The sequence below is a fragment of the Salminus brasiliensis genome, chromosome 4, assembly GCF_030463535.1.
Source record: "Salminus brasiliensis chromosome 4, fSalBra1.hap2, whole genome shotgun sequence".
Taxonomy (NCBI): Eukaryota; Metazoa; Chordata; class Actinopteri; order Characiformes; family Bryconidae; genus Salminus; species Salminus brasiliensis.
In genome coordinates, this window is record NC_132881.1 from 26,041,235 (window position 1) to 26,063,442 (window position 22,208).

The following is a 22,208-nucleotide window of genomic DNA, read 5'->3' on the forward strand; positions in this document are numbered from 1 at the left end:
TTGGAATAGCTGTCTCTACTGTCCAGGGAAGGTTTTCTACTAGATTTGGGAGCATTGCATTCAGCGACAAGAGCGTTAGTAAGGTCACCTCATTCCCAACTCCCCAACTCATCCCAAACGTATTGAATGGAGCACCATCATTCCAGAGAACACAGTTCCAGGGGGTTATACCCCTCTAACCCAAGCTTGGCATTAGACATGGAGCCAATAGGTTTGTGTTTATGTGCTCCAGAGAGTCCTTTTCTAGTGGCAATACTTCTTTACAGGGACAAAACAAGCTGTGTGTGTGTGCAATAGGTGCATCCAAAAGTAGCTGAATGCATTCATTAGATGGGGTGTCTTAAAGCTGGTAGATGACACTGGCTCTCGTTTAAAGGCAGAAGAACAGACAGTCAAGGCTAACTACCCTAAGTCACAGCCTAGTGACAGGTGAAGATGTGTTACTCGAAGCTGAGCTGCTAGCTGTTTTTCCCCAAAGACTGCACAACCCTCATTAACCCATTAGCCCACTGACGTGACATGAAAACAGTGGTTTCATATTATTCATGTTTTATTTATTTACAATATTTAAGCAGAGGTGTAGTTGTAAAAGTGTGTAATTACATTAATATTCTTTAGATTATCATCATATCTGTGGCACAAAATAATAATAATATTGTTTATCGCAACTATTTCTGGGACAATTTATCGTCTAGACGGGCCTATAAACAGTTATCGTGACAGGCCTAGTCTTCGCAGCACTTCCCTTACACTATAATAGTTCTGGGTGAAGCAGACCCAGCTTCAGCTTACCTAAGAGTCCTATCACTTTTCGGCAACACAGATACTTGTTAGCTTTGTGGCAAATGTCCTCAGACCATCAGTACGAGAAAATGGCACTTCCAGGCAAACTGTCCTAGAATGAACATGTAACTTCTGAATTCAGGATATGTCTCTTCTAGGTAAACCAAAGGAAGTTCTTGTGCATGTGCATTTCAACAAGCTTTGCCAGTCAGTCAGTCAGTTACTCACTCACTTAGCCAGTCAGCAAGCGAAATGGCCTCTTCTAGGCTGGCCTGCTAGACGGTCCAGTAAGAAAAAATGAACATAAAGAAAAATGGTCAAATGTGTGGCCTAAGTGAAAAGACAGGAATAGACTATTAATAATCAGATGTTCAGGATATCAGAGCAGCAGTGTGTTCCACATTTACCCTCCATGAGATTAATTACTAAAATTGCCAAATGTAGTATTTTAGAGCACCGGGCTATTGATAACAGGGTTGTGGGTTCTATTCCCGGGGTCGGCAGCAAGCCCTTGAGCAAGGCCCTTTACCCTCTCTGCTCCCCATGCACTGGAGTTGGCTGCCCACTGCTCTGGGTGTGTGTGTGTACTCACTGCCCCTAGTTTACTAGTGTGTGTGTGTGTTCACTACCACAGATGGGTTAAATGCAGAGGAAACATTTCACTGTACAGTGTACACTGACAAATATGTGCACCTTTACCTTTACTATTATTTTAATGATGTTACTTTACACTAGTAAAGAAAAAGAGACTGTGAAAATGTGATTTGAATGACACAGATGATTCTGCAGTTCTAGCATTAACCATTATGTACACTCAGTGGTTGTATATCTATCATTAACAACAGAACTAGAAACTTTTAACAAATGCTTCACCTTTTTTACTTTCTGTACATTTAGCAGTCAGTACTTTTATACTTTGACTTCAGTAAATAAATGTGAATCATATTTTAACTTTGACTTTAAGGTATTTGTAATACCCTTTGTTTGTGTGAGGCAGTGATCTTTTTCAACCGCTTTTTTTTAGTAGCCTGAAGTCAAAAAGTAGAGGGTATTCGCCATTAATTAATGTTTTCATTTATACAAATTTACTAGAACTGTTAGAATAATTAGTGGTATTCCCATTTGTCCTTTTCTTGGAATGATTACATTTACATTTTACATTTATGGTATTTAGCTGACGCTCTTATCCAGAGCAACTTACAAGGTTACTGGTATTACAGAGGTGGACCAGTGTTGTGTTAGGAGTCTTGCCCAAGGACTCTTATTGGTGTAGCGCTGCATAGTCACCCAGACCGGGAATCGAACCCCAGTCTCCCACATGGTGTGGTAGTTCACTGGCAGGTAGTGGTGTTATCTGTTGCACCACTCCAACCACACTACATCACTGTTTGTACTCCAATGCTGAACACAGTCTGAACACTGCAAGGGATCATTCTTACTGAAAACTTTTTACTGGTGCGTTAAGAAAAATGTGAGAAGAAAATCTTAGATGCTCTGAGGGTGACATGTAAACACCATTTATAATTGTATTTAATTAGTATACACTAAACTGTTGATCTTCTAACATTCACTAACATTATATTTCCACATTGCATTCATAATATAAAATGATATAATATTATAATTATAAGAATAATATGATCATTCTAATATAAAAAAACACAAACAAAACTATGCTGTAATCAAATATTAAAACATATGCAGAATACGTTTCTGGCAACACTCATTTTGAATACCTATACTTATTTAATGCTACCTGACATCCAGTACAGTACATACAGTAGTGTCTTCTCTGCTCGCCCACTTCACCTCAGAAAGTCCTTGTTCTTTAGCACTAGGTCTATTCAAGTAGAGGAAAGTGTAAAAGTGTAGGTCAGCGGGGACCAGGACTGATTAGCAGTGCAGTAAAACCATCGTGCGTCTATCCAGAGCGTGACAACGTCCAAAAACTACATGTCCCATAATGCACCTAGTGAATACATCACTAAACCGCGCAGTAACCCCTCGCAACAGTAGCTAATCACAACACGGGCTAGCCAGCTTGGTTAGCGGTATCCAGCTAATACAGCGTTACATCGCTTTACATTCATTGAATAACTATGTAAACACTTAGCTAGCTAGAAAGCTGCACATTTAAAGAAAAGAACATGCCCAAAATTAGGTACGTAAAACATTATAGCTAGCTAGCTAGATACCTGAAAACCAACCGCTACTGCTTCGCAATCTGAAGCTAGCTAGCTAGTCTAGTTAGGGATAGCTAGTGCTGACTAGCTAGCTACAGTTTAATTGTCTGACCGTTACTGGACATTACACTTGTGCCCTTTTTAGGAACACACTGGTAGTCAGAGGTCTTTAGAGCGAGAACAGGCGATCATGTTGTTTTGTGTTGTAGCTCGGACACGCTGTGGGACTTGGCGGCTGCGGAGCTCCAGGCCAGAGAAAGCAGAACTGGAGATGATGGGGATGAGGATGAGGATGATCTTGTGGAAGATGGAAATTTGTGCGAGAGAACTGTGTTGTTTATGGGGAGTAAATCTGGGGTAAGGTCACACAAGTAAAAAGAGCATACGCGATATGTCCAACAGTATACAGACACTCCCTGTAATTGCTAGGCTAAATCCAGCTAGGATAGCTATTATTTTCAGGTAGCTAAATGTCAGGGGCAAAAGAGGGACACTACCCTTGAAAGAAATGCTGATTGGTTTATCGTCTGCTTTTGGACATATAGCTACCGTGGTAGTTATTGTTCATCCAAGTTATTAGCTTACAACATTGTGCTGATGTGACCTTGCTTAAATACTAAGAGACTGTCACTCTTCATTTCAGGGTAAAACAACAATATTGCTTAGGTGCCTTGATAGGTGAGTGAGAATCATGAATCACATTTGAATTAATGGCAAATGATTTAAAAATGATATGCTCATATATACATGTATTTCTTGTGTGACTGTAGAGATGAAGTACCCAAACCAACTCTTGCGTTGGAGTATACGTTTGGGAGGCGAGCAAGAGGGCATAATACGGTATGAGAAAAAAATATATATAGATAGAAAAGATTTTACGCCCTGTAAGTTTTGGAATTTTGTGAATTCTCTCCTTTTTATCCAGCCTAAAGACATCGCTCACCTGTGGGAACTGGGAGGGGGCATATCCTTATCGGATCTTGTTCAAATACCTGTCACTCCTCTGAATGTCAGGTCAGTCTGTGGGCATTGTGGTATATTGAGACTGGATGTTAGTGTGTGCCTGTGTTTCAGTAAGACTGAAAGGACTGCCTTAATTGTAGGAAAGGCCTTTAGGGTTATGCCTAATAATAGCACTAAAATGTTGAAATTGCTACATCTCTCTGTGCAGCACTGTGTCTGTGGTGCTGGTTCTGGATTTGTCCAAGCCCAGCTGTCTGTGGGGCACCATGGAGAAACTCTTGCAGGCAGCCTTGATCCAGCTGGAAAAAGTATTTGCTGTACCTCCAAGGTCACGAGACTCCAGAGCCAGCAAACCACAAAACCAAAGCAGAGAGCTGCTGCGTATTCTCCCAAAGGATCACCCTGTGAGTATCTGCACCCATTGTTATTAACAGGGAAGGAGTCAGGACGTTTCTTTCAGGCACTTTAAAGTAACCCTGTGTGCTTTTAACAGGACAGAGAGCTCATCAGTCCCTTTCCTGTGCCGCTTCTTTTGATCGGTAGCAAGTTTGACATCTTTCAGGTAGGCTGCACAAGGTTACTACCATTCCATTTCATGTCACACTTTTGTCTTTAGGAAAAAGACACTCTCTACAGTTTTATATCATAGAAAGGCAACAGAGCTACCGGACAAAGACAGACCATGTAAGTCCAAGTGGCATAGATACACATTATGTCCATAGGTTACTAGAATATGCCCCTCTATCTGACACTTTGCATGGGTTCGTGTGCAGCTCCTCAGGAGTTTCCCGTTCTATCCTATCTAATGCTTTGCTATGGAGATTATTCAAACTGAATGGCCAGTGTAACACCTATGTCAGCTGTGAGTGCACCTTAATGTACCTGAATTGACCAATTCTAAGGGGTGTATGGACACGTTTCGACAACTAATATAGCTGTAAATCTAACTATCAGCTCGTCTCATTGTTGTGCTCTTTCAAAAACTGTTTTGTTCCTGTACAGGACTTTGAATCAGAGAAGAGGAGGGTGATTTGTAAGACCCTGCGCTTCCTGGCACATTACTATGGTGCATCTCTGATTGTAAGTCACATAGACCTGTTTTTTACTTTGTCACTGGTACTACCTGCAGTTAGCTTCTCAATATCTTCTGTTCTCTCTCTGTGTTCTGTTAGTTCACTAGCAGTAAATCAGAGACCACCATGTCGAAGGCAAGGAGCTTTGTGAGCCATCTAGCCTTTGGAACAGAAAGAGGGTAAGAAACTGTGTGGGATAGTGATCATTTACGATTATATCCATAAATCATCATAATATCCACATTTTCTTCTGTTTTTATTAGGAAGTCCATGTCTGCAGACCCCAGCAAACCTCTCATAATCCCATCTGGCATGGACTCTCTCAGTCAGATAGGTGAGTGCTTATGGCACCATCTGCTGGCTATTACAGGTGGTGCATGTATGTTATTGGGTGTAGCTCAACCAAGTTCATTGGGTTTTACATACAGTATTTGAAACCAGACACTTCCAAAGGGTGTAGGAACTACAGACTGACGAGGTGTCATCCTGAGTATGAAAATGTAGAACCACCTCATGAGCACTAATTGTAAAATATGTGAAACAATCACAAAGGGGCTTTATTTTAAGGATTTTTCTGTTTTGATTCAGGTTCCCCTCCGACCATTGATGTTGATATTGGAACATTGCATGCTAGAAACCCGTTGGATCTGTGGAAGAAAGTTTTTGAAAGAGTTTTCCCTCCAGAGGTGCTCCACTGAAAAAAACACATGCTCACAATCACGTTACCAACCATAAAGGCACACAGACTGTATGCAGCTGTATGTAATTCTAAAGCACTGCCTTTCCACACCTTTCCCCAGAGCACTCTGGAACATAAAGAGCTAAAGGATCCAGCCAAGGACCCTCAGTACAGCGAGGCCCTTATAGACTCCATGAGGGCACAGAAAAATCAGGTACCACATTACACCTTCACAACAGTTCATGATTTTTTTTTTGTCATAATTGCAGAACTTCTGCATTAAGCAACCATGTGATATGTTTCTGCAGCTTAGCTTTCATTTATAAACGATATCTTGTTAATACTGTGACAAGGTTTATTTACTATGTTAACTCAATTAGACCTAGTGTCTCCCAGTCTTAAAAATAATAGGCTCCTAAATGTTTTGTGGCTTGGACATACAGCTCTAATAAAATATGAATGGATATAGAATTTATACAGAGGTTCTTTAACTTCTTAAACCTAATGTCTGCACAGTTATGCAGTTCCAGGAAAATGGAATTGAATGGGTACAGAACCCCTGACTTCTGCTGAGACTCTTCAATAACTATAAAGAGCGGTTATATAGCGGTTCTGTACCTGTTAAATATTTTCCCTTGAACTTTAATTTGCAAAGACCGTGAGGTATTAGGTCTGCTGTGGTTAAATAGGGTGCTTGATAAATATTGCAGTCTTCATAGCCTTTTTGACTAACTTATTAAGAGTAAAATGTTTAGAGGTTTCAGTAGAAGACCTACATATGCCTTTAGTTTACGAATAAATGTGGTGTGTAAGCCTGTGGTGTGTAAGCCTGGGACGTGCCTTCACCCAGATTTAATGCAGAAATCTGCAGTTCAGCACTTCCAGTTGGGTTATCACTATGCTTACGCTTTAAAGGCCATACGTGCAGCAGAGCTATTTTAATGGGTAATGATAACAATTGACTGATGCTCCAGACTGATATTCTAAGGCTTCAGTAACCTCTCCCCAGTGCCTAACCTACAGTAACCTCTGTGAACAAACCCCCTCACCTGATCCACATTCTGCATTTCTACTGGCCTACTCTCATATGGCTACAGTAAGAAGGCAATAGGAGTGAGACACACAGGAGCACAGAGCACTGTAATATTTCAGCTGTTAATGGAGTTTTGTGCGTGGTGCAGATGCAGCAAAATCCCTTTGTTAAATGAAATGATAGGGATTCATATCAGCTGATAATAACTCGTTTCTGTTTATACAGCTGTTTGAGACTGTTTACCTCAGCACTTGATGTAATATTTGTTTATTGATTCAGAGCAAGTTGTGAAAAAGATGGGTAATGAGTTGCGTGTGTGTTTGGAGAGTACATCACTTTTGTCTTTTTCTTTATCTCTGAAGGAGTTGGAACAGTATAAGCGCGAGCAAGCAAAGTCCTGGAAGGGCATGGCTCTGGAGACGTAGATCTGAATCCACTTTGGGAAAAAAATGTTTAACAACACATGTACACTACTCATGTACTGCTATTATTTTTGAATTATATAAATAAATATAAATGTAGACTTTTTACAGTGGTTTGTCCAAATAGGAATATACATTGCACTAATGCATTCAGTTTTCATGTCCTAATGTAAATATATTTTTAAAGTTATTTTGATGTACAAAATAAAATTGACACTTGTTTCTGTAAAGTTTCTGAGATTTCTGTTCCCAGCAACACTAGAAATAACTGTTACTAAATTAGTACATATTTTATTTTGTAGTATTTCAAAAACTATAGCGGTCACATTGACTATATAGCGGTATCCATTACACCGTGTTTTGTCTTACAAATGCAGTTAGACGTATATGGTGAATGGGGAGCTATATCTGCACTCTGTTGCAACAGGATTTAGAGCTGAGTCATGGTTCAGCCATACCTAAAGCACACACAGGCTTTCCCAACATATGAATATTTTTCTTTAATAATTAATAGGAATTTCTTTTTTTTTTTAGATAATCTGTATTTCTATTTTGTAAATATCTGCGAGGGACTATGCACCTAAGTTGTTCACTCACCTTTACACCTGTGTAATGTGATGTGCCAATAAACCTGATTTGATTAGATTTCTGAGCTTTTTAAATATTCTGTGATAGTCAAATGTTCTGCTCTGGTTCTTTTATCCATAATTAGTAAGTATGTGACTTTGTTTGGGGTAAAAAGAAAAAAATCAAAATGATTATTCTAGTTCTGGCTTTTCTATTGTTAATGAATACAGTTGGACAGAATTACAGCCTGATTTTCTGACATTAATTATTTGTTTGCAGCTTAAAGCTGATTTTAAAGCTGAAAACCGTCTACTGAAAATAAGTTGTGTCTTGCTTTAGTTCGCAGTTTAAAGACAGACAGAAATTGAGTAAGGATCCAGAAATATTTCCTCCTTTATTGAGAGTACGCAAAAGTTTCCATTAAAAAAAGAGACAAGCACAACCGTGATGCAACCGTTCAATGCATTAAACAAAAACAAACGAAAAATAAATAAAAGCATTTATCAAAAATGTCAAAATAAAAAAAACGATATGATACAGAAATATCAACGACTTAAAAAAAGACAAAATACTAACAAAAACCAACAAGAAAAAACATTTAACAAACAAACAAACAAAAAAAAACCTGTACCAAACACATTGCGGTTTCCCATCCTGTAAAACATGTACAGTATTAATGGGTCTGTTTAGTGTATGAGGGATCCTCTCACTGTAAATCTGTCCTGTAATGAGAGAACAGTAGGATGTACTGTTATGGTTTTGGTATTATGTCCTTTTATACCCTGTCTGGGCTTTAACACATTAAACATCATTACCCTACATCAGTCCAGGATGTGCAAAATGACACTTCAGCACGCTACATTATGATTTTCGTTGCTAAAAGGCCCAAGAACTACGTTTTCCATTACCGGGCACTTAGTGACATTATACATTTACCAAACATTAAAAAAAAAAAAAAAAAAATACAAGAAGGTGTTTAGTCCTGTACCTATCTTCACTATTGGTTGAGTTCCTAATTACAGTTGCACTAACTTGAACTTATACTCTCTACGACACACAGGTTCACGAAGAAAGGCCAGGTAAGTGGTTCGGTTACACGCCCCCTCCCTCCCCATTAACGTAAATACAGCCAAGCAGCAAGAGGAAACGGGATTAAGATAATACAGTACACACAAACGGTATGCGGGAACACTTTCTTTCCTGAAGAAAAGAAAAAAGACTTTCGGAATACTGGGAAAATGTTGACAGGCTGCCCAACAGTTATGACGGGGTGTCTACTTTATGAGCCCCTAAGCGCACAGAGAAATTCACTTCTGAAGTCGTGTCATTATTCTGTTATTCTGTAGTTGCCGTCATGCCCATATAAGGAACTCTGGGCCTTAGCCCTTTTTCACTATGGGAAAAGAAATGGTGTTTACGAAAGTTGCTGATACCGTTCCTCAATCCGGTTCATCTTATACACCCTCTGCCACCCCAGTCACTGGATCCTCAGAATTTCAAGCTCCTTAAAGTGTGGATATATGAACATTACTCAATTAGATCCAGCATTGCTGTGCACGTTATCTCTCAGTATGTGAAGAGCGTCCCTGCGCACACGTGTGGTCGGCCAATTGGCTATGCTAAACACGTGCTAGGCAAATGGGCTATGCTATGCTATGCTAAATTTCCCCCTAAGTGTCAGTGAATAACTGTGTGGTACCCTGTGAAGGACTGGAGCCCTGTACAGGGGGGCATTCCTGCTTTGTGCCCACTGATCCCAAGTAGCCTCTGGACTCACTCCGACTCTGACCAGGAAAAGCAGATGAAAAGAGCGGTGTACTGACTAGCGTGCTATCGCTAAGCTAAACCCTTACCCTGTGGCAACAGCGCTAGACCGGGACACCATAAAGCACAGCTTTTGCTTCGCCCGATCAAACTTCTGAAATGTTGAATTCTTAAAAGTGTACTGTTAGCATTAGCATTAGCATAAGGCACATTTTCAGGCACTGCTCTTTTGGCTGTCAATCGTTGGAGCCCTTGTTGAAATTTGTGAACTGGCTTTCATGCGTTTCATGGCACAGGAGTGTTAGCCTGCTATTAGCGTGGATGTAGCCGTGTTGAAACTGCGTCTGTAATTCAGAGGATCACAGTGACGTTAGATGGGTAAATGAATACAAGACAAAGCGGCCCAGGTTTGGGAAACAGCATTCCTCAAGGAGTTCCTTACACAGCCAGGAAGCCGACCACAGACCAAAAAGCTTGATTTTGGACGCCTATTACAGAGAATGTTAGTGTATTGAGTTTCTGCTGTTAAAAAGCTTCATTTATACGTATTCGACTGACTGCATAAGCAAGCATAACGTTAAAGCCTGCTCGTCATAAGGCTCGGGTAAGGGCTCCACAGCACAAACCAGAGAGAACTTCATTGGCGAAGGAGAGATGTTCAGCAACATAGCTGTAGAACATTTGACCTATGCACTGTCTAATACTGCGTCTTCTTCTGAATACCTCCTTCTAACATGAGGGAAATGAAATTATGATATGTGCTCTATCGTTAGCGGACTTCAATTGACACTAGAACCTTTTGAGATCTGTTTGACGTAACCCTTTAGAACAGCACCTAAAATTTAGTCCAAAGGGTTCAAAATAGTCATTGCATGCAGATCTCCATGGATTAGTCTTTGTTATTTTTTGCAAGAGCTCTAGCCAAAATCACTGAGTTGATGTATGCTCATTTTAATAGCATAAATGCACTTTGTGTAATCAAGAAAATGGCAATCGGAATCCTCAACGGCTAAAATTTTAAGTTACTCAGTGTGCGCATAGTGTTGTTCTTGCTTTGGTAAGCTGGTTCACGATTCGCTTCACAATCATTTTCAACATTTCTTCAGTTGTTGAAACTGTACTTTAAGTCTGCTTTATGAACCTTTTTTTTTACCCCTCATCTTCTCTTGCTTGGCTAATTTTTCCTTGAACATCTACATAGCTACTTGCCCACCTGGCTGCAAAGCCTCAGTCTTGGTCTTTGGTCTCTAGGACTTTTTTTTTTTTTTTTTTTAAATCGGACAAGACCAACCTTACAAAGACACCAGACTCAGTATGTGAAGAACGTCCCCTCCCATCAAACATGTCTGAGGCAGAAATCATGATCCTTTTGTAAGTACATGAATGACATTAGTAGAAGGGTTTGCTTACAGGGGAGAGCAGACAGGCACTGGAGTTGCTTTATTGTGAAAGTGGAAAGTTGAGTTCACGACTGTGGCATGCCATGATGGGAGCGTTCACACTTGCAGCACACACAGTTGGTTCTGACACCAAGGATGATGTGTAGTGGCAGCTCGAAGACCTCTCGCCTCCCGACGCCAGCAGCTGTCTCTGCTTGCTTTGCTGCAAGTCCAAATCCACAGGTGTGACCTTCACTGGTGCACTTGAGGGTGGAAAAAACTTGAGATTTTTCCCATGTTGCAATCTTGGAGGGCACAGAGAGAGGAATACATACAGTATGTACAAGCAAAGGTCGGTCCGTTTAAGGACAGTCATGTATCAGGCATGTGAAGTTCATTTCCCGTTCATTTGTTGGGGACGGCGCCCCCCTCCGCACTGGGCTGGGTGCGGCTCAGGTCGAGTCCTAGGTTAGGTAGCTCTCGGCTGGGTGAGATGGTGGAGGTGGGTTTGGAAGCTCCGTTACCAGGCTGTGGCTCCCAGGGGCTGGTCTTGGGTTTGGCTGTGGTGGGACTTCCCAGGCCCAGGCTGGTCAGAGCGTCTAGGGTTCCGTCAGGGTCCACCATGATATTTATAACTGTAGGACAGAAATGAAGGATTAAAATGTGTGTGTTGAACATTTTCTACTAGGGTTTTATAACTGAAAATATGTATTTAGCAGGTAGCATTTAGCACTAATCACTTAATAGCTGTCTAAGCTTTTGGTCTTTGTAAAGTTGTACTCAGCCATTAAACAGACTCGCAATTATGTGATAGATTAGACTGGATTAGGCTCAACTTTATTGACATTGGGACTATAATAAGATAATAATTGCCCTTAGTTAGGGCTACTCACAGGCCATCTCTGACTCAAAATGCAGACTTTTAATGCTGGATCAACAGCTCTAGTATGTATAGATGTTGATAAGAGTGAGATTTTTTTTTCAGAAAGCTTTACCTTGCAGTTGCTTTTCCACCCTCTTAAGCTCTGTTAGAATTGATGATATTTCCTAGAAAAGGTAAAAGCATTACTAGTAAGACACACATGCTTAGGTTGTGTTTCTGCCACAAACACTGCATATAAAACCACCTGTGATTGAGGTGATTACAATTATTCAACATACCTTGTTAGTGGTTTTGAGAAGCGGTACGTCAGTCTCTGAACTAAGTTTGCTCTCAATGTCGTCCCAGTTCCTGTCCTTGTCTTTGAACAATATCCTTGAATGTAGACGACGATCATTAGAATTCCATCCTTAAACCACCTTAAAAGCTTCCACATTATTGATATTTGACTCACCGGATTTTGCCTGCTGTTTTGTCCATAGATTGGCGGATTTTGGAGGACAACTGAGAGACTGATGTCAGCAGCAAAGTGTCTAAGACTGCCTACAAGAGCACACACAAATACCAGCAGGATTTTTTTTAGCATTTTACATATAAGGTGACTATACTATTGAATATGCGAGTATGCACAAGCATGATTTTGTTTGTGTAAAATGACTGTATTAACACATGAATGGATCTATAATTTGCCCAGCATGGGGTTTAAAAACTCCAGTCCACTAAACTGGACTGTTATTGCGGTCAAGATGTATGAACTGCTGCAGAGTTCTTATTTATTGTACACTCTTAAAATAAAGATGCTTCAGATGGTTCTTTTGAGTAAGGCCATAGAAGAACCATGTTTGTAGTAAAGAGGTGATGTGAACTGATGTAAAGGTTCTTTACCCATTTGAAGGTTTTCCACATTCACACAAGAACCTTTTGAGTGCAGGCAGTAACTAAAGCAGGGGATCATAACTGTGAATTTGATTGACAACTGAATCTCAATGTAATTAATTATGTATAACATTAATGTTTAAACATACATGTTAATAATACAGCAAAATTACAATAACTCTAGATTTCCATGATAGTTATTAATTTAAACTGCAGCCTTATTCTTAATTCTTTAGATTCTTTAATCTTCTAGTGTTAGTTATTACTACGAATTAAAAGTAAAATTTAGAGTGAAGAGGTAAAATGTGGGCCACATGCAGGCAGTTTCAAGGGCTAACACACTTTATAGTGTACTACACCTATATACACATGCATTTGAGAGTGATATCAGTGTGTGTATCTAAACTGCAGAAGGGGATCAGGCTCATACCGGCCTGACCTCGTCTCGGTTCCATGTACGCCTGCGCAGTGCAGCCTGAGGATCCAAACTCTCAGGGGCTCGAGGTCGCAGCTCCACTGGCCGCCCGTTAATCTCTGGAGCCTTCGTCTGCACCACGGGAGGGATCTTCCGAAAGTTCAGACTTCCATCAAAGACTTGATCTACCAGCTGCAAGTAACAATGACAAACAATAATAGCCAGGTCAGTCCTAGGCTAAACAAGACAACTGTTTAAAACTGTATATGTGCAGATATTGTGTTTTCTCTTATTAAACTATTCAAAAATACTGGGATAAAATCAGAGAAACATAAATACATACAAATGAACAAGAGATGGCAAAAAGAGTTCTATGTAGTCCTGAAAAATGGCTCCAATACACAAATGAAAAGTTGCAATGAAAAATGACTCACAACAATAAAATCATTTTGGTGCTTTAAAGAACCAATCTTTAAAAATGACCATCTAAAAGAGGTTTCCCTAGTACATTAATACCCTATTAAACCAGGTAAAAACCACTGCCTTAAGGAACCATTAAAGAACACCTCTTTAGAAGATGGTTATAAGAACACAGGGTGGATCCTCTTCTCATAATGAAATTGTAAAGACTAAATCGTTTCCAGTGGTAGCCAGATGTTTTAGTGGTGGCCAAAAATCTGATGTTTTAAACTTGGCTACAAATCAGAAAAGATTTTAGAGGTGACCAAAAATCAGATGTCTTAGAGGTGGGCAAAATCAGGCTTTTTTCAGGTGACCAAAAATCAGATGTTTTACAGGTGACCAAAAATCTGATATTTTGATGAACGATTACAGAAAAATGGATTTTGTTAATTGAATGATTTGAGATTTCAGGTTGACTGTGACTTGTGCATAGAACTGTGGCACATAGGGAACATAGGAAGGAGGAACCCTACTTCAGCAATATCACCATTAATGGCAGGAATATCCCTTATATGTAATGCTGATTTTTCTGAGCTGCCTACACAGGGGCAGTGTGGTGTGAGAATTTCAGTGAAGCATATGTACCTCCTCCCTGGTGTCGATGGCAGAGCCGGGCGTGGTGGCCGCTGTGCTGACTGTGGTGCTTGGCGCCGTGCCGGAGGAGCTGACAGAGTCGATCTCGCCCGCCACGTCATGGATCTCCCGTGCCAGGATAGCCAGGTCCTTGGCCAGGTCCTGACTGATCCTGCGCACACAGGGGAATAACCTATTAACCATCAGACGGGTGTCTGGAAACTAGGGGAGCTCACAAACATGCAAAACTTTGCAAATAATAATAAAAAACACACACACATTAGGTGGCCCTACAGCACATGGCTCAAACACATGCACACGAACACAGTGCCAAACACAGCAACGCAAACACATACACACAACAGGATAGCTTCCTGAGCACCAGTGCAGCCAAGTCACAGACCAGAAAGGGTTTTCAATAGTTTTCTTTAGTTCTGGACTAGGCAGACTCTGTGCCTGGGAAACCAAAAAGAGCTTAGAACAGTCATGGAGCCAAACATTTGTGACATGTAATTGCCTTTGGGCTTCTTCATTCAGCTGTGCACACAGGTTTTTAGTGGGAACTATGCTTGGAGGGCTGACATAGTCACTTAGTAGTTAGTAGTACAAAGCAGCTTTACACTGTATAATGAGACAGATATAATGACACTGCATAATAAAGTTTGGCAGGAACATTTTTTCATGGCCATTTTTGGCTTATCTTTGCCAAAAGTGCCAGTAATTCCTGAGGACTCAGTACATCCCATTCCCAAACTATGCATTAGTCAAACACATACTTCTATTATGATTTCAAATCAATACGTCCCACTCCACTCTGTTCTGAGGTACATTCAGCACACTCTAAATCCAATTAACCATGATGACCATAGCAGTTATTTCTAACTGGTTGTACAAAAACAGTGAAATCTGAAATAGGGCGTGCTACTCTGAGGATACTGGGGAATAATGGGAAGTACAGTACAGCAAAAGTGCCACTTAAACGGGGCTAAAATATAAGTGTGTGTTTGCGTTCTACTGAATTTTAACACAGTCAACTGGAGGAGAAACACAAAATCAGAGTGAAGAGGGACAAAGACACAACTGCAGGTATTAAAGAGTCCAAAAAGAAATATGGACCAATTATAGAAAGAAATGATGCACATGTCTAATTAGTTTTTTTTGTATGATGGTGTAATATATGGCTTTGTGCATGATCTGCCTGGAACATACACTGGACCTAAATGATATTTACAAAAGTATTGAGACACATGTTCATTCATTCATTGTTTCTTTTGAAATCAAGGGTATTAAACAGAGTTTATCCTGCCTTTATTCAAAGTACCTGTCTCTACTGTCCAGGGAAGGTTTTATACTAGCATTACTGTGCATACAGAGCATTACTATAAGGATTTGATTGCATTCAGCAACAAGAGCTTTAGTGAGGTCAGGATGTTGGATGATCAGCACCCTACCTCATCCCCAACTCCCTAACCTACCCCTAAAGTATTGGATGGAGCACCATCCATCATTCCAGAGTGCACAGTTCCACTGCTCCACAGCTGCTATGCTATGCTGGGGGGCTTTATACCCCTCTAACCCACGCCTCGCACTAGGCATGGTGCCTTAGGCAGGTTCATGTTCATCTGCTACAGGAAGTTCTATTGGCAATACTTCTCAACAGGGACTGGACAAGCTGTGTGCCTGTGCATTTGCACATCTGTGTTAGCAATGGGTGCAACTTAAAGTAGCTGAATGCATTCATTAGAAGGGGTGTCCACAAACATCTGGACCTATGGTGTATGTGTGTTAGTGACTTTTAGGAACTTTTAGGAGTTGATGGGTACCTGGCAATCTCTTCGCTGTGGGCTGTCCAGTCTCGGATGTACTCCTCCTGCTCCCTCATCCTGTGCTTGATGGCGATGCCGCCAGGGCTGGTTGTGGCTGTGAGCGTACCGCTCATCCTGCTGGTGCGCAGTGCGGTGCCCGGCCGCAGACGCCCGTGTTTGGGGGAGTTCCGGTTGGAGCCAAACTCGTCTTCGGAGGTTGAGGCGTATTCTGGAGGCAGGCGTCTCCACCTGTTAGAGGCTGCAGAGAGACGGCGATTTGAGGTTAGTGGTTGGTACAGAATATACAGTATAAGCTTTTTTTTATCCTTCTAGTTCGGTCTCAGTGCCAGCCAATCCTATTCCATCTACTGCAAGCAGCTGCATGAGGTTATGGGAAACTGGGCATGTGTGCTAGAAAACAAATTCTGGGGTTCTAATGGGGGGGGAACAGGAGGGGGAGATGAGTGTTGAGAAATGGGGTCAGAAGCCTTAGGGACTCTTGTCAGTATTAGACACAGACACAGGAAGACCTTAGAGGTTGTTAGAGGATGAGAACAACACCAAACCCCCACACCAAATTCACCAAAGATTGTAATACAGCCCTTTTCCACCACTGACACAAGGTTTAAATGATGTTTAGCAGCAATAAATAAATAAATAAATCAATCAATCAGTACTATTCATATAACATATTTTTTTTACATAATATACAGTGAAGCAACAGTATTGCCAAAAAAACTGATACTGTACTATAACTGTTACTATAAAAACCTTGTTACAAACGGGAAAAGGGAATGTTTACAAGAGTCTTCATATAATGTCATGTGGGAAGCACGCCAATGATTCCACACAGAAAAAAAGAAAACCCAAAAAACAGCCTAGAGGCAATGCGCTATAGCTTTCATCAAGCAGAAACCAACCCTGATGACTACATATAGGCTAGGATATGCCATTACCACTGTGACGTCTAAGCCACTAGGGGCTTAATTAACCATTCTCCAATATAACAATTTCTGTTCTGCTGTTCCACCATCTAATAAAATAAATCCACAAGCTCTAGAATTCACGGATGCCTAGTTTTATATATTTATATATATAAAACTATAATTATATTAATATAATTATATATATTACACAGTTTCTAAAACATTCATTTTCAACACTCATTTTCCATGAGTATTGCAATTAGTATATACCCTTATATGCTCTCTTGATCCCTACTAAATGATAAGAAGCTGTAATCAGTCTAAAGTCAGCAACTAGAATGAAATGGAACTTTAGAGAAGATGGCTTGGTCTTAATAATAAGCCTGACCGGAGTGATGCTGTTACTTACTGCCATCAGGGGGAGCCTATGCAACATGAGCTGTAGGCCTGCTTGAACTGTAGCCTTTGACTGCAATTGCTGTGTGCTTGCATCAGCAAAATAGCAAATCTGCCACCTCGTCCTACTGGGAAGCTGGTCTTGGTGCTACAAACAGCGAATTCACTGAAGTAAATGACGTTCACCATATCTATTATTTCACGCAAGAAACTTGTATCTCCAAAATGCCAACTTTACAGGAGAAGGAAAAGATACTTCTGAAGATTTCATTTCTATTGGTCCATTCATCATGAAATTTTGACACAATATGAAAAAAAACAACGGTTTGATTCAACTGATGTTACTTTTACTTCTCTGCATGACACAGCGACCCTTTGTTTTGATGAGAAGGCTAGTTAATAGCTACTGATACACCACTCCGGTCTTACTCTTCAGGATGGTACTAAAAGAGAGCCGAGGCGCTCGATAGTGGGCCGAGTCAAATCCAGCCAGGCAGAATTCAAGGCTCTTTTCAAGGGCTTTGCTAAAGTCTACTCAAAGCATTTTTTCATCATCACCTTCTTTAGAAGTTCAACTGCATTTTTGAAGAAGGTCTGACATGCACAGACAGCTGAACAATCACACACAAACACAGACACACACACACACACACACATACACACAATGAAATGCACAAACAGCCCAGAGGTGGAGTACAGTACCCATGGGCTCCTCGTCTGCTAGGCCATCTTCAGGTTCTGGTTGTGGCATCTCTGCATAAAAGTTCTCTTTATGAACAATACAAGCATGCAGGGACACCAGAACACGAACAGTCAAACCACAAGTACAGATGACAGACAATGAAAATAAGGCACAGTGAGACAGAACAGAAATACCAGATAACTGAATGATAAAGACAGGATTATTGTTGGCATGAGAAACGTAAAAAATGACTGACACTTTATCAGATGTAATATATATATATACTAACCCATCTACAAATCTCACATCTGGGAAAGTAGGAACACTTTGAAAAATGCAACAAAAAGTGCATAGTGCAGCCAGGCACTAAGAAATGCAACCTGGAAACTCTCTACTAAGCGAGGAGAACACCACGCTTCAATTCTATGCAGAAACAAGTGAAGAAATGCCAAACGCCTGCTTGCAGTCCAGATCCATCTCCAATTGAAAATGTGTCATCTGCATCAAGGCAAGGAGAATCAGTCAATGGTGTCCTTGGTTTCGAAATGACAAAAGTGTCATTTTGAGGAGTATGTTTCAGTCATCAAATTCTAAATTTGTTTATATATTAATAAAATACAATAAAGTTGGCCAGTCAAAACATGGGCCAGAGGGGTATAATGCCCCCCAGCATTGAGCTGTGGAGTAGTGGAACTGTGTTCTCTGGAATGATGGCGTGGGCCAGAGGGGTAAAAAGCTCCCAGCATTGAGCAGTGGGGCAGTGGAGTAGTAGAACTGTGTTCTCTGGAATGATGGCGTGGGCCAGAGGGGTAAAAAGCTCCCAGCATTGAGCAGTGGAGTAGTGGAACTGTGTTCTCTGGAATGATGGCGTGGGCCAGAGGGGTAAAAAGCCCCCAGCATTGAGCAGTGGGGCAGTGGAGTAGTAGAACTGTGTTCTCTGGAATGATGGCGTGGGCCAGAGGGGTAAAAAGCTCCCAGCATTGAGCAGTGGAGTAGTGGAACTGTGTTCTCTGGAATGATGGCGTGGGCCAGAGGGGTAAAAAGCTCCCAGCATTGAGCAGTGGAGTAGTGGAACTGTGTTCTCTGGAAGGATGGCATGGGCCAGAGGGGTATAAAGCCCCCAGCATTGAGCAGTGGAGTAGTGGAACTGTGTTCTCTGGAAGGATGGGGTATAAAGCCCCCCCAGCATTGAGCAGTGGAGTAGTGGAACTGTGTTCTCTGGAAGGATGGGGTATAAAGCCCCCCCAGCATTGAGCAGTGGAATAGTGGAACTGTGTTCTCTGGAAGGATGGCATGGGCCAAAAGGGTATAAAGCCCCCCCAGCATTGAGCAGTGGAGCAGTGGGACTGTGTTCTCTGGAAGGATCATGCTTCATCCAGTACTTTTGGGATGAAGTTCGGATGAGTCCATATAGTGTATATAATAACAACTTCATTGGATCAACTTTAATTATCAACTTCATGAGCATTATTGTAGAGTTTGTTTAATCTATTGTTCCACAGCTTTGTAGAGCCCCCACCATTACCTTCTTTGTTGCATTTTACAAAATGTCCCAACATTCCCGAAAATGAGGTTTGTACCTTTTTCTAAAAAAGTAGTACAAGTATAAAGACTAATAAAAGACATGAACACACGGCTTACTTCCATAGGAAGTAATTTTACAGCTAAATATATTTAATAATGGTGAATACATACATTTACATAGTTTGCAGACATGTTTAGGAATGTAAGTGTTTGGAGAGCCAGCTAACTTCACTAATACTTTGTATATACACTATATGTCCAAATGTTTGGGGACACCTCCTTCTAAAGGAGGCATTCATTTACTTCAAGCTGCACGTAAGGCAGCAGAAAAGTGCTTGTACCCTGTGAGGTAAGGCATGCTGTGTGCTCACCTGCAGGAGAGCCGGAGACAGGGGGTGTGATTTTGGTCTTGGTGTCTGTTAGCTTGGAGACACTGTTGGCCCGCATGCGTGGAGTAAGCTTGCTGTCTGCCGGGTTGGTGGCGCGCAGACCCAGACGTAGAGCCGTCTCAGCTGACACACGTGACGCTGTGCTGCGACTGACCGTGGCCTCTGAGTCGCTGCGCGCAGAGATGGACCCCAGCCTGGTGCGTCTGGGCTGGGCCAGCATGTCAATGCGGGACGGGGCTTTCCTGCCTGACGGGGGCTTGGAGGTTGAGCTGGTAGTGGAGACTTCGGAGGCTACAGACACCCGGTCCGCATCCGCGAGGTCAGTGTCCGACGTGTCCCCGAGGCGAGCGCGTCGCAGCAGGGAGGCCCTGGTGGGCCGAGGCTGGGGAAGCCCTGCCTGCTGGTGACAATGACACAAATAACTGTCAATGTAACTACCAAGTGAACTGACAAACAACCATCAGGTTAAGCTAAATTATTTTTAGTAACTGGCTGTGCCCTGCTTAAGGAATATTTTCAGTCAATGCTGGGATTTGAAACCACAACCCACAGGTTGCTGGCTCACATTTACACAACTGTCCACCCCACTAGGCTACAGGCCACTAGGCATGGATGGGTAAGCACAAGTATGGGAATTCTGGGTTAACAATGATAACGACAATTATAGCTAACAGTAAAAAATAATAGTTAACAACTTCATCAAGTCTGGTTTTAGTGAGAACTGCGGCAGCTGAAAATAAAATCAGCAATACACTGATAAATAAAACATGTGTGCACCTGTTTCCCCACAGGTGGTACGCTGGCCTGTGCAGTCCTACTGGTCTTGCTGGTTTTGGTGCCTTTGGAGGAGTCCAGCTTGGACTGCAGTAGGTCGTCGGTGGACGTAAAGGTCCCACGGCCATGAGAGCGGCTGGAGTAGGTCTCCTGGTCAGAGGAGAGCACGTCAGAAATAGGCAGTGAAGACGTCTGCTCATCGTCCGTTAAATCTAGCGAGGGCTGACGAGCCCGTGAGGTCATTTGGGTGGAGCGGCGGGCGTCTGGACGGCCATCTGGAGCCTTGGTCTTGGCCTTCCTCTCCAAGCGTTCTCGGGCGCTGGCTGCACTCTTCCCAGCAGAGCTCAGGTTGCTCTTCTCTTTGTGCAGGCTACTCAGGGAGCGGCGCTTCTGCACACCCTTGCGCTCCGCTTCGCTGATCGCGCTGGCCGTATCCACATCCGACTCTGGGGACAGGGACCGCCCCGTAGGTTGGCTAGGGGACACTGTAGGGTCAAGCTTTTTCTCGTCACGGAGTTTGGCCTCTAGAAAAGCCATAACCGCCTCTGTGTCCTTCAGCAGGGTGGCTGTGTCCATGCTTCCGGCTGAGTCGCTGCGTTCTCGCCCTCCCACCTGCCGGTTGATGCGTGGGATGAGTTCAATGGGAACGTTCCCGCTTGGCTTTTCAATGGTAAAGCTTCCCTGTCGGACCAGGGGCTTCCCACTCCTTTCCCCATCGCTCCCTTTGCTCTTGTCTTCGGTGCGCCTTCTGCGGCCCTCCTCACTTTGCTTCTCCGAAGGACGTGCGGGAGGCTTGGAGGAGGACGTCTGCATTCCACCCGTCCTGCCCTGCTGGGAGGTCTTTCCGCTTACGGTGTCCTGTGCAGAAGGGGCACATTCGCCATCCCCCTTGTGCTCACTGTGGCGTTCCTTCTCCTGGGGCTCAGTGTCCTGTTTTTCGCCGATCTCAGATCGCAGGCCAAGGGTGGAGGAGGCCTTGCCCGGTTTGCTCTTGTCCTCAATGGGGAGTTGAGGCAGCGTCCTCCTCTTCCGTTCACACTGGCTGGAGGTGGTAGAGCCTGAACTCTTTATTGATGGGTCCAAGGCATCAGCGTCTGAAAGACAAATGCTTGTTTGCTTTTGGGTTGATGACTGTAGCAAACTGATGTAATACAGCAAATGTCACAATTTGCATCTCAACCTTTAACAATGCACATTATTCTTGACTAAAGGTGCCCACTTTTAGTCCTGGTTTAGTCCAGAGTGCTGTAAATGCACTAATAATAACTGACATTTTTAAATGCATATTTCTAGTTAAACCATTTAAACTGTCTGTAGTTCCAGGTTGAACTGTGCCATAGGCTCTTGCTCTGTGTGTTGCACTGAATCTGTGGCTAAATCTAAAGCTCATCCCACATGCCACTCACTATGTACTAAGTGTGTCACAAAGTAATTATTCACTCAAATTGTGTACTATATATCTTAGGGCTGGCCAATTAATTGAAAATGAATCATAATCAACATTCAGAACCTTTAATTGGCATAATCTTGACCATATTGATTAATTAGATTTAATTCAGTGTGTACTACATGGTGGACGCCAAACCATCCAGTGATATAGAAGCAACATGGAGAAAAATTTGAACACAGAGCCAGAGATAGAGCAACATGAGTAGCTGAT

At 42.2% G+C, this 22,208-nt stretch overlaps 2 protein-coding genes across 4 annotated transcripts in view; one reads left to right on the plus strand and one right to left on the minus strand.

Annotated features, from left to right (window-relative positions):
- Positions 1–2,784: 2,784 nt before the first annotated feature.
- Positions 2,785–7,781, plus strand: dync2li1 (dynein, cytoplasmic 2, light intermediate chain 1). Its single transcript, XM_072676861.1, has 13 exons — positions 2,785–2,944; positions 3,176–3,323; positions 3,610–3,644; positions 3,737–3,806; positions 3,892–3,980; positions 4,138–4,333; positions 4,423–4,491; positions 4,932–5,009; positions 5,102–5,181; positions 5,266–5,336; positions 5,591–5,688; positions 5,803–5,895; positions 7,077–7,781. The coding sequence occupies exons 1-13, from the start codon at positions 2,931–2,933 to the stop codon at positions 7,137–7,139; spliced, it is 1,104 nt and encodes a 367-aa protein (XP_072532962.1). The 5' UTR covers positions 2,785–2,930; the 3' UTR covers positions 7,140–7,781.
- A 297-nt stretch (positions 7,782–8,078) lies between these two features.
- The window catches only part of cep170aa (centrosomal protein 170Aa), a 69,439-nt gene continuing 55,309 nt past the window's right edge, over positions 8,079–22,208 (minus strand). Inside the window, exons 12-21 of one of the 3 annotated variants that reach the window (XM_072677731.1) lie at positions 20,552–21,642; positions 19,757–20,174; positions 17,882–17,947; positions 15,876–16,116; positions 14,065–14,245; positions 13,033–13,209; positions 12,181–12,269; positions 12,008–12,101; positions 11,842–11,893; positions 8,079–11,481 (exon numbers count right to left, since the gene is read on the minus strand). In XM_072677731.1, coding sequence (XP_072533832.1) covers positions 11,252–11,481; positions 11,842–11,893; positions 12,008–12,101; positions 12,181–12,269; positions 13,033–13,209; positions 14,065–14,245; positions 15,876–16,116; positions 17,882–17,947; positions 19,757–20,174; positions 20,552–21,642 — 2,639 coding nt within the window. In that variant the 3' untranslated portion in view covers positions 8,079–11,251. The remainder of the gene's footprint in view (positions 11,482–11,841; positions 11,894–12,007; positions 12,102–12,180; positions 12,270–13,032; positions 13,210–14,064; positions 14,246–15,875; positions 16,117–17,881; positions 17,948–19,756; positions 20,175–20,551; positions 21,643–22,208) is intronic. The other 2 variants (XM_072677734.1, XM_072677733.1) reach the window with 2 other exon arrangements.

Excerpts from the sequence above, each read along its gene's own strand:
- dync2li1 (XM_072676861.1), top strand. Across the intron at positions 3,981-4,137 it reads GTCACTCCTCTGAATGTCAG|CACTGTGTCTGTGGTGCTGG; the intron begins GTCAGTCTGTGG and ends CTCTCTGTGCAG. Across the intron at positions 4,334-4,422 it reads TTCTCCCAAAGGATCACCCT|GACAGAGAGCTCATCAGTCC; the intron begins GTGAGTATCTGC and ends TGCTTTTAACAG.